This window comes from Molothrus aeneus, chromosome 21 (genome assembly GCF_037042795.1).
Source record: "Molothrus aeneus isolate 106 chromosome 21, BPBGC_Maene_1.0, whole genome shotgun sequence".
Classification (NCBI taxonomy): domain Eukaryota; kingdom Metazoa; phylum Chordata; class Aves; order Passeriformes; family Icteridae; genus Molothrus; species Molothrus aeneus.
The window spans coordinates 7,714,468-7,725,907 of NC_089666.1; the positions used below are offsets into that span (position 1 = coordinate 7,714,468).

The following is an 11,440-nucleotide window of genomic DNA, read 5'->3' on the forward strand; positions in this document are numbered from 1 at the left end:
GATGTGAGTTCCTCAGGGATCAAAGTCATGCCCTGTAGCACAACGTGAAAGCATCAAAACAACCTGGGAGGAAGCACTGGGCTCCCACCACGGGAGAGCCTCTCCTTTTCCAGTACCAGCCCTGATCCCATCCCACCCCCTGCTTCCTGGGCACAGACTGGCACCAACCAAGGAGCTCCTTTGTTCTGGAGCTCCCCCGGGCAGCCTGGGTGTCCCACAGCATCCTGCACATCCCCAGGGCAGGCGGGGGAAGGAGGGCGCGGCCACGCGATGGTTAACAGCGACTTGATTTCCTAAATTGCTTCTTATAAAACGACCAGCACGTCTGCCAGGCTCGTCTCGCCGTGATTACAGCTAATTACGATCGAGCGGACACCTCGGAGCCCCCGTCACGCCGCTTTAATTGTCCCTCATTCATCCGCGGGGCCGGCCCGGGTGGCAGCAGCACTTGGCAGCCCGGCGACCGCGGGCCCCGGCTAATTGCGAGGCCTCGGGGATTAGGGCAGGTGATTACACACTTCACGGTGTAATTACATAAGCATCGCTTGGCTGCTGCCCCGGCTCGGAGGCGAAGGTCGAGCGCGGCGTTACCTGAGATTAATTGGAGCTGCCAGCGGCGCGCGGGCGGCATTAACATTGCAGCAGCCGCGATCGATCCGCGCCGCGCCTCCAGACACCGCCGGGGCCGCAATTAGGTTAGGGCAGAGCCAGGGAGGAGGGGGACGGAGCCGGGAGAGGCCACGGGGACGGCGGGCGGGGAGGGAGGGGGCCATGGGCACCGGGAGTAGAGGGACTGGGGAGGGGGAGTGCAGTGGATGCGTGGAATGGGGTAAAGCGGAGCTGGGAAGGGCTCTCCTCGCTCGCTTCATGCCCAGGAGCCCTTGGTTGGCTGTCCATGAGCTGTCCATGCCCACGAGCTGATCCATGCCCATGATCTGATCCATTCCTATGAGCTGTCCATGCCCACAAGCTGATCCATTTCCATGAGCTGATCCATTCTCATGACCTGATCCATTTCCATGAGCTGATCCATTCCTATGAGCTGTCCATGCCCATGATCTGATCCATGTCCACGACCTGATCCATTTCCATGAGCTGATCCGTTTCCATGAGCTGTCCATGCCCATGATCTGATCCATGCCCATGACGTGATCCATGCCCATGATCTGATCCACTCCCACAATCTGATCCATGCCCATGACCTGATCCATTCCCACAATCTGATCCATGCCCATGACCTGATCCATGCCCACAATCTGATCCATGCCCACAGGCTGATCCATGGATGGCCAGGATGCTCCCGTTGTTATCCCCTCACAGCAGCGCCTCTGCACGTGCTGTGTTTGTTGCAAAGTCACAGGCACCTTCTGCCTCCCTGTGCCTTGGCCTCCAGCCTCTCCCAGAGCAGATTTTTCCAGGGAGATACTGTAAAATGAAAATAAACGGCCCGGCACTTGGCTGTGCCTCTGGATGCCCTGCTGAAGGTAATAATGTTGTAAGTGGCCATCAAAAGGAATTAAGAGACGTGCAGCCGGAAAGCAGATTTGCTTGCAGGCTCCCAGGGCAGATTTGACTAATGGAAGAGACCTTGGCTCTTATTCCCTTCCTGCCTTTTTTTTTTTCCTGCTTTCCCTGCTGCTGCAAGTGCTCCCTGCCTCTCTCCAGGACTGTCCCCTTCCCACCACCCAGTCCTGCCTCTCTGAGTTTTCCCAGCCCCTGGCATCTGCTCTGCCCATTCTGCCTGGTTTTACCCACCAGGATTCCTTCCCCACTGCCCTTCCTGCTCACATCCCTCTCCTGTCTGTATTTCCCTCTCCTCACTTCAGCTTTCCTCTCCACAATTTAAGGTCATCCCTTAGCCCAGCCAGGACAGGACAGGGGTTGTTTGCAAGGCAGGCCAGCGATACCTCCAGATCTTCCCAAACCTACTCCCCAAGCACAGAATTCCTTCTCAGGTGTGAAGTAGTGGAGGCAGAAACCCAAATGTGATGAGGGAGGGGCAGATGGAGCATCCTCAGCCCTCCCCTTTGAGCTGCCAGGGAAAATCCTTTGGACAGCCTGGCTGAAAGGCCACAGGAGCAAAGGTGGGAAAGTTGTGGGACCTGTGGAGTCCTGGCTGCTTTCTTCCCCTTTTGGTTCTGCTCTTTTTGCTTTTTTCTCTCCACTTTAGAAGCTCTGCATGAGGGTGAGGAGGCAGAGAGAGCCTGTGGGGCAGGATGCAGCTCATCTGCAGCCAAGATGTTCCTCCTGAGCCCTTCGGAGCCTCCAGGTTTCCAACAGGGCTTTATTTTGTGATTCCTGCAGGGAGATCTCCCACCCACCGCCTCTGCTGTCGCCCCAGAACGCTCCCCACATCGCCCTGGGGCCCCACTTGAGACCTCCCTTCCTCGGGGTGCCTTCAGCACTGTGCCAGACGCCAGGTGAGCGCTCAGGTGACACCAGGGCGGGGCAGAGGGGCAGCCTGGGGCAGTGTGTCCTGCAGCCACACACATTCTCTGTGTCTCCCCATGGCTGCTGTGCCAACATCCCCCTGGTTCTGCAGCCAGAGGAGCAGATTCCTTGGCTGCTCTTCCTGGCCCTGTGTTCCTGCCGTGGCAGTGAGGGGGACAGATGGGCTCTGGAACAAAAAGCAGCACTCAGGTGTCCTTTTTCCCCCTGGGGAGCTGGCCCTGGGGCAGCCAAGGGTCAGTGCTGACAGGAGTGACCCACAGTGTTCTCCCTGCCCAGGTTACGGCTTCCTCCAGCCGGCACAGGCAGAGATGTTTGCACGGCAGCAGGAGATGCTACGGAAACAAAACCTGGCCAGGTAGGAGTGGAAAGGGCTGGGTATGTCCTGCTGTGGGCTGAGCTGGGTGGAGATGGCACAGCAGGGTCCCAGTGAGGCCTGTGCAGGTGTGGAGGTGACACCTGGCTCCTGCAGGGCTGGGTGGGACCACATTCCCCCAATCCCTCACCACAATCCCCTCTCCCCACGCAGGCTGGAGATGTCAGGTGTGGAGGTGCCACCTGGCTCCTGCAGGGCTGGGTTGGGACCACATTCCCCAACCCCTCACCACAATCCCCTCTCCCCACGCAGGCTGGAGATGTCGGCCGAGCTGATCCGCCAGAAGGAGCTGGAGAACCTTCACCGGCAGAGGCTGCTGGCCGCGGACCCGCTGAGCCTGCACCCGGGGCTGCCCCCGGACCACCCCGCGCTGCGCAGCGTGCACGATGTCCCCGAGGGCCAGGCGCTGCGGGACGAGCTGTCCCGCCGCAACGCCATGCTGGTGCTGCGCCACAACAACGCCCCGCTGCTGTCCCTGAGCGCCGGCGGCGCCGCCACCCCGCCCAAGGAGCAGCCGCGGCGGGCGGGCCGCAAGGGCCCCTCGCAGCCCCGCGCCGAGCCGCAGGGCCCCGGCGAGCCGCGGGACGCGCGGCCGGGCCGCGACGGCGCCCAGGACTGTAACGATGAGGAGATGAAGGACTCGGAGAGCGACGGCGAGGACAAGGCCGAGGGGCTGAAGGGCGAGGGCGGCGCGGCGGCGGAGCTGAAGGAGGGCAAGGACGGCGGCGCGGCCAAGGCGGGCGAGGCGGCCAAGGAGGCGGGCGAGGCGGGCACGGCGCCCGGCACGGTGCCCTGCAGCTCCTCCAGCGCAGAGTCCCCCAGCCACCTGCTGGGGCCCGCCATGGGCAAGGCCGAGGTGAAATACCTGCCCCCGACCTCCCTGCCCGCGCCGCAGCCGCTGCCCTTCGGCTTCCCCTACACCATGAGCCCCTACTTCCATGCAGGTGAGGCTGGGGAGGCGCTGGGCTGGGGCAGGGATGGGTTTGGCAGGGCTGGAATGGGGGCTCTGCCCTTTGGTCATGGTTGCTTTGTGAGGTACTCTTGGCTTTAAAGGTGGTTCTCTTGGCTTTTTTTGTGCATGGAAAGGGTGGTTGGGCACTGGAAAGGCTGCCCAGGGTAGTGGTGGTGTCACCATCCCTGGAAGTGTCCAAAGAAGGATGGATGTGGTGCTTTGAGCTGGGGACAAGGTGGGCAAAGGTTGGCTTTGATGGCCTTGGTTCCCAGGTGCTCTTTTCCAGGGCAGGGACTCTTTGTGTGCCTTGCGGTGTCACAGGCACTGGGGAGCTGCGCTGGATGGGACAGACAGACAGACAGACAGGGAGGTCCCTGCCCGCCCTCTGCTGAGCAGGGGGTGGCACAAATGGGGTCTCACACCCAGGAGGCCCCGCCAGCCCAGCCAAGAACCCAAACCTGTCCCAGCTAATTACCTGGCAGAGCAATTAGCAGGAGGCAGGGCACACGGGGAGGGAGAGGGGGCCCGTGCCGTGCTGTGCCATGCTGTGCCATGCCGTGCCATGCTGTGCCATGCCGTGCCATGCTGTGCCATGCTGTGCCATGCTGTGCCGTGCCGTGCCGTGCTGTGCCATGCTGTGCCGTGCTGTGCCATGCCATGCCGTGCCATGCTGTGCCATGCTGTGCCATGCTGTGCCATGCTGTGCCGTGCTGTGCCGTGCTGTGCCGTGCCGTGCTGTGCCGTGCTGTGCCGTGCCGTGCCGTGCTGTGCCGTGCTGTGCCATGCTGTGCCATGCCGTGCCATGCCGTGCCGTGCCATGCCGTGCCATGCTGTGCCATGCTGTGCCGTGCCATGCTGTGCCATGCTGTGCCGTGCTGTGCCATGCCATGCTGTGCTGTGCCATGCCGTGTTGTGCCATGCCGTGCCATGCCGTGCCGTGCCATGCTGTGCCATGCTGTGCCGTGCCGTGCTGTGCCATGCCATGCTGTGCTGTGCCATGCCGTGCTGTGCCATGCTGTGCCATGCCATGCTGTGCCATGCTGTGCCGTGCTGTGCCATGCCGTGCTGTGCCGTGCCATGCCATGCCATGCTGTGCCATGCTGTGCCATGCCATGCCGTGCCATGCTGTGCCATGCTGTGCCATGCCATGCCATGCTGTGCCATGCTGTGCCATGCCATGCTGTGCCATGCCATGCTGTGCCGTGCCATGCTGTGCCATGCCGTGCCGTGCCATGCCGTGCTGTGCCATGCTGTGCCATGCCATGCTGTGCCATGCTGTGCCATGCTGTGCCATGCCATGCCATGCTGTGCCATGCTGTGCCATGCCATGCTGTGCCGTGCCATGCTGTGCCATGCCGTGCCGTGCCATGCCGTGCTGTGCCATGCTGTGCCATGCCATGCTGTGCCATGCTGTGCCGTGCTGTGCCATGCCGTGCTGTGCCGTGCTGTGCCTGTGAGCAGGCTGCCCATCCCTCATTAGAGCTGCCTCCCAGCCAGCAAGGAGGAAGCGATTTTTCAGCGCCAGGCAGGTGGCCAGGATGATGAATATTCCTGCTGCCTCGGGCTGCCCAGCCTTGCTCGCAGGAGCCTTTTCCTCCCGGCCATTAGAGAGGGCTGGGCTCAGCTCCTGGTGCTCCTGGCTCTGTGGGGAGCTTGGGCTGGGGCTGGCTGCCCTCCCTCCCTCCCCGAGCAGTGTGTGAGATGCTGTAATAGCCCATTTATTATCATCACTTTGGATTTATATCACCAGCACAGCTCCGGGCTGGGTTTCCCTGCTCTCCTCCCCTGGCTTGTGCAGCCTGTGCCAGGGCTGGGGGTCTTTTCCTGAGGGCTCTTTGGCTTCTGGCTGGTTTAACACAGCATGGGGCTGCTCTCCCTGAGGGTTTGTGCTGCTCCAGAGCAAACTCTCCCACCTGCAAAGCCCTGGGAGGACAGGGGGGTGTGGAGGATGCAGCACCAGGGCTTGAGGTGCGAGTTCAGCAGCTGAAATATCGAGGGTTGTATTGATCCAGGGGCTGCAGCCATCCTGGGATGGGTGACAGATGTGTTCTGTGGCTCTGGGGGAGCACAAAGCACCCCGGGGCAGGCAGGCAGGGCTGCACCCACCTCTCCCCCCGTGCCACACAACTCCTGAACCCCTTTTTGCACAGGGGCCGCTCCCTCAGGAGGGATGGGAGGTTGTACCCTAACCTGGAGACTGGAATTATAGAATCACCACCCAGCCAAGGCAGGGAGAGCTGGAGGGAGGAGAGGAGAGGGGAGAAGCATCCAGCTGAGGAGGACGTGGAGTCTGAGGCAGGTGGAGGAGGAGGAGCTGCTCTGTCCCTGCCCTGTCCCTGCCCTGTCCCTGCCCTGTCCCTGCCCTGTCCCTGCCCTGTCCCTGCCCTGTCCCTGCCCTGTCCCTGCCCTGTCCCTGCTCTGTCCCTGCTCTGTCCCTGCCCTGTCCCTGCCCTGTCCCTGCCCTGTCCCTGCTCTGTCCCTGCTCTGTCCCTGCCCTGTCCCTGCCCTGTCCCTGCCGTGCCAGCTCCATTCCCAGAGCTGCTTTCTGGGGCTGTGGCTCGATGACCTCATCTCCTCAAGGTTTTAGCAGCCTCCTCCTCCTCCTCCTCCTCCTCCTCCTCCCAGGGCCCTCTGCAGCCCCGTCCTCTGGAAGAGGTGAAGGATGGAGTGTGCAGGAGGCTAAAATCCTTCTATTGATTGCAGTCTGGAGAGCAATTAACGCAGCCTTGTGCTGCCCCTGACCCCAGCCCTCGCTGGGGGACCCAGGGGGTGCTCAGGGGATGCTCAGGGGCTGGGGACAAGGCTGATGGAGCCCAGAGGTGGGCTGGCAGCCAGGCTGGCACTGTGTGCCCAGGCTGTGCCCCGTGGTGCCAGGAGCGCAGGCTCTGCTGTGCCCTGTGGTGCGGGCCCACTCCAGCTCTGCTCTCCATGGCCCCTCCAGCCCCTGGCTTCTGTTTCTGGAGCAGCTCAGGAGGAGGGAGGGGGTTGTGAATGGGCCGTGCCTGTGCCTGGGCTGTGCTGGGGACACCTGGCAGGATGGATTCCTGGCAGGATGGATTCCTGGCACCATGGATTCCTGGCAGGATGGATTCCTGGCAGGATGGATTCCTGGCAGGATGGATTCCTGGCACCATGGATTCCTGGCACCATGGATTCCTGGCAGGATGGATTCCTGGCACCATGGATTCCTGGCAGGATGGATTCCTGGCAGGATGGATTCCTGGTACCATGGATTCCTGGCAGGATGGATTCCTGGCAGGATGGGTTCCTGGCAGGATGGGTTCCTGGCACCATGGATTCCTGGCAGGATGGATTCCTGGCACCATGGATTCCTGGCACCATGGATTCCTGGCAGGATGGATTCCTGGCACCATGGATTCCTGGCAGGATGGATTCCTGGCAGGATGGATTCCTGGCACCATGGATTCCTGGCAGGATGGATTCCTGGCAGGATGGATTCCTGGCACAATGGATTCCTGGCACAAGGGATTCCTGGCACCATGGATTCCTGGCAGGATGGATTCCTGGCAGGATGGATTCCTGGCACCATGGATTCCTGGCAGGATGGATTCCTGGCACAATGGATTCCTGGCAGGATGGATTCCTGGCACCATGGATTCCTGGCAGGATGGATTCCTGGCACCATGGATTCCTGGCAGGATGGATTCCTGGCACCATGGATTCCTCCCAGGCCCCAGCTGCTGGAGCACTCCCCAGCCCATTGCAGCCCCCTGAGCATCATTTATCAGGCAGCCAGGCAGAGCAGGCCTGGCTCTGGCTGCTGCCCTTGGTGGCTCCTGAGAGCTGACAGGTCATTGCTGGGATGGAAGGTGTGGCCCTGCAGCCCGTGGCACCCATTTGTTCTCATTGTCTGGGCTGCCAGAGCAGCGAGGGGGGACACAGAGCGAGCATTGTCCTGCCAGGGGGCACAGGAGGGAGGGCAGGAGCCCCTCTGCCCCAGGGGGATCAGGGCTGGGCACAGTGAGCAGCTCCAGAAACCCTGGCAGGGTCACTGCTGAGGGAGGGCAGGGGCACAGCTGGACACTGACCCTGACTGAGGAACCCAGGCTGCAGCTGGACAGGGCTGGGGAGCATCCTGAGGGGTCTGGGGGGGATCAAAGTGCTGGCAAGGAGGCTCACAAAGAGATGAGGAGACAGCAGCAGCCCTGTCCCTGCTCCAGAGGCACGGGCACAGCTGGCAGGGGCAGCAGCCACCACAGAACCCCAGGAAGGGCTGGCTTGGAGGGACCACTGGAGCTCCTCTGGTCCAAGCCCTCTTGCAGGGTCTCCTGAGAGCCCCCTCCGGGTTGTGGGGAGCCTTGGAGAGCTCCAGGGGCTCTGGGGCTGCCCCTCCTGTGTTTGCTGTGGCTGTGACAGGGATCACAGGGTGCTGTGGCTGTGCCTGTGACAGGGATCACAGATCACAGGGCGCTGTGGCTCTGGGTGTGGCAGGGATCACAGGGTGCTGTGGGTGACAGGGACCACAGATCACAGGGCGCTGTGCCTGTGGCAGGGATCACAGGGCGCTGTGACTGTGGCTGTGATGGGGATCACAGGGCGCTGTGGCTGTGGCTGTACCTGTGACACAGATCACAGGGCGCTGTGGCTGTGGCTGTGGCTGTGCCTGTGGCAGGGATCACAGATCACAGGGTGCTGTGGCTGTGACTGTGGCTGTGATGGGGATCACAGGGCGCTGTGGCTGTGGCTGTACCTGTGACACAGATCACAGGGTGCTGTGGCTGTGGCTGTGACTGTGGCTGTGATGGGGATCACAGGGCGCTGTGACTGTGGCTGTGACGGGGATCACAGGGCGCTGTGGCTCTGGGTGAGCCCCCAGAGCTGTGCCCTGCCCAGGCTGAGGGGTGCAGCTGCAGGGCAGCCAGGGGAGCAGGCAGTGGGGAGGGAAATGTGTGGGAATGGTTGCAGAGGCTCTGCCTGCTCCCCGGGCAGGCTCTGCTGCTTTAAAGCATCTCCCTGGCACCGTAACTGCCCCTGCAGACCCCGAGCTTCTCCTGCTTCCCTGCATCTGCTGGAGGCTCTGTAGGGAGCGTGTGGGGCCCTGTTGTGTGGCCCTGCTCCTTCCCCTGCCTGTTCCCTCAGCCCTGGGGTATTCCCCAGGGAATTGGCTGCTCCCTGGCCTGTGCTCCTCTCCATGGCTTTATTTTATCTGTTTTTCCCTTGTGCTGTGCCACAGCTGTGGGCAGGAGCAAGGGTTACATCCATCTAATCCACCAGGGAGAAGCCCCAGGCCCACAGGACAGATAATTTTGTCATGACAGGCTCCTGGGAGCAATATTTTTCTCCTGGCAATTCCATTCTCCATGCGCTGAGCAGAGCAGCTCATACCCCTCATAAACTCTTTCCCTGCCTGAAAATCCTGGATGTTCTCATCCCTATAAATGTCCTCATGCTCTGCTGGTCCAAACAGCCCCCAGCAGCCAGTTCCAGGGGTTGGTGTTGGCTTTCCCCCACCCTCAAGAGGCATTTTGTGGGATTTGGTTTGTTCCGTGTCCTCACCTTTCCCCCACAGCAGCTCCGAGTGTTCCTGTCACCATTTCCACCCCCTGTGCCTGTCCCTGGCTCCCTTTGGGATTTCTCTGTGTGTTCTGTCAGGCTGCAGGGCCAGGGGGGCTGCCCCAGCCACTGTCACACCCTCTGTGTGACACCCTTGGTGTGCCAGGGACAGCACAGCCCCAGCCAGGGCACAGCTCAGGCTGGGCAGGGTGGAACTCGAGCTCTGGGGAGGAGCAGGAGCTCCCCAGTGATCCCTGGTGCCATTCCAGCCTTGGGGAGGAGCAGGAGCTCCCCAGTGATCCCTGGTGCCATTCCAGCCTTGGGGAGGAGCAGGAGCTCCCCAGTGATCCCTGGTGCCATTCCAGCCCTGGGGAGGAGCAGGAGCTCCCCAGTGATCCCTGGTGCCATTCCACCCTGGCAAGGGGCAGGAGCTCCCCAGTGATCCCTGTTGGCTGATTCCTGGTGCCATTTGAGCCATTCCAGCCCTGGGGAGGAGCAGGAGCTCCCCAGTGATCTCTCTTGGCTGATCCCTGGTGCCATTCCACCCTGGCAAGGGGCAGGAGCTCCCTGTTGTCATTCCTGGCTCCTGTTGTCATTCCTGGCACGTTGCAGGAGCCCCGGGGCAGGCAGGGCTCTGTGCTCTGTGTGCACAAACTGCTGCAGGCTCCGTGCTGCCCTGCCCTCCCTGCTTCCCCCGCAGCTGAGGAGCATTGAACACATGAAATGCATTAGCTGGGATTTTTCCTTCCCTCCCCCAGCCAGGGACCTCCAGGAGGAAGAGGCCCATGAATTGACCCTGCCCAGTGCTTTAATTGACAGGTCATTAAAGATGAATGTGTGGCTAGAGACAAATATTCAGATTGCAGGCTGCTTGTTGTCCGTGTGGGATTTTAATGATTTATGTTCCCTTCTCCTCCCCTCCTTCCCACAACGCAGGCACCATGGGAGGTCTGTTTCTGGATGGGGAGGAGAGCCCAGCGCTGGAGGACATCAGCAAATGGACGGTGGAGGACGTGTGCAGCTTCGTGTCCAGCCTGTCCGGCTGCACTGAGTACACTCAGGTACATCCAGGAGGTCCTGGCAGGAGCATCCTCGTTCCCTGGGGGTCCTGTTCCCCCCCAGCTGGGCTGGGCCCTCCTGGAGCTGCATCTCAGGGCCCTGTGGGGCTTTCCTGCCTTTTATCCTCATGGATTGCTGAACTTGCTGCCAGCCAAGGGGTGGGATGGGGCCTTCCTGATGTGAGCATTCCCTGGAATGCTGTGATTCCAGAACCAGGAGAGCCCTGCAGGATTCCCTGGAATGCTGTGATTGCAGAATCAGGAGAGCCCTGCAGGATTCCCTGGAATGCTGTGATTCCAGAACCAGGAGATTCCTGCAGGATTCCCTGGAATGCTGTGATTCCAGAACCAGGAGATTCCTGCAGGATTCCCTGGAATGCTGTGATTCCAGAACCAGGAGAGCCCTGCAGGATTCCCTGGAATGCTGTGATTGCAGAACCAGGAGATTCCTGCAGGATTCCCTGGAGTGCTGTGATTGCAGAATCACATCTCAGGGAACTTCAGCACAACTCAGAGTTGCCCTGGCCTGGCTGGGGTTCAGCTTTGTCTCTGCACTGGAGCTGGGGACACCCCAGGGGATGCTTTTCCCAAGTCCAGGCTTTTTGGGGAGTGTTTCAGGGAGGGTTTTGGCTCCTGCAGGGGAGGGGAAGGGAGGGGAATGGCTGCAGTGAGCTGTGCTGGGTCCAAGAGCAGCAGCTCTTTGCAGTAAAAATCCCCTTGGCTCCAGAGGGATGGCTCCAGGGCTGGAAGCACCCCTGGGGGATAAATCCAGGCTGAGGGGTTTTGGGTTCACCCTTTCCACGGTGCCAGGGCAGCACGGGTGGCTCAGGCGTGTCCCTTGTGTGTCCCCTCAGGTATTCCGAGAGCAGGCCATCGATGGGGAGACCCTGCCCCTCCTGACAGAAGAGCACTTACTGAACAACATGGGGCTCAAGCTGGGACCTGCCCTGAAGATCAGGTCACAGGTAGGAAAATCTCCTCTCCCAGAACAGGTGACACCATCTGAAGCTGTCCCTGGGCTGTCCACAAACGTGCTTTATGGAATATCATTTATTAAGCAATAATTCAGTTGCAATTCTGTTTCAAGAACGC

General features: G+C 61.1%; 1 protein-coding gene across 2 annotated transcripts in view; it reads left to right on the top strand.

Moving 5' to 3' along the window:
* SAMD11 (sterile alpha motif domain containing 11) overlaps positions 1 to 11,440 on the top strand; it is an 81,360-nt gene that overhangs the window by 66,974 nt on the left and 2,946 nt on the right. For both annotated transcript variants that reach the window (XM_066563877.1, XM_066563878.1), the window contains exons 9-13: positions 2,305 to 2,420; positions 2,728 to 2,806; positions 3,077 to 3,768; positions 10,227 to 10,351; positions 11,203 to 11,313. In XM_066563877.1, coding sequence (XP_066419974.1) covers positions 2,305 to 2,420; positions 2,728 to 2,806; positions 3,077 to 3,768; positions 10,227 to 10,351; positions 11,203 to 11,313 — 1,123 coding nt within the window. The remainder of the gene's footprint in view (positions 1 to 2,304; positions 2,421 to 2,727; positions 2,807 to 3,076; positions 3,769 to 10,226; positions 10,352 to 11,202; positions 11,314 to 11,440) is intronic.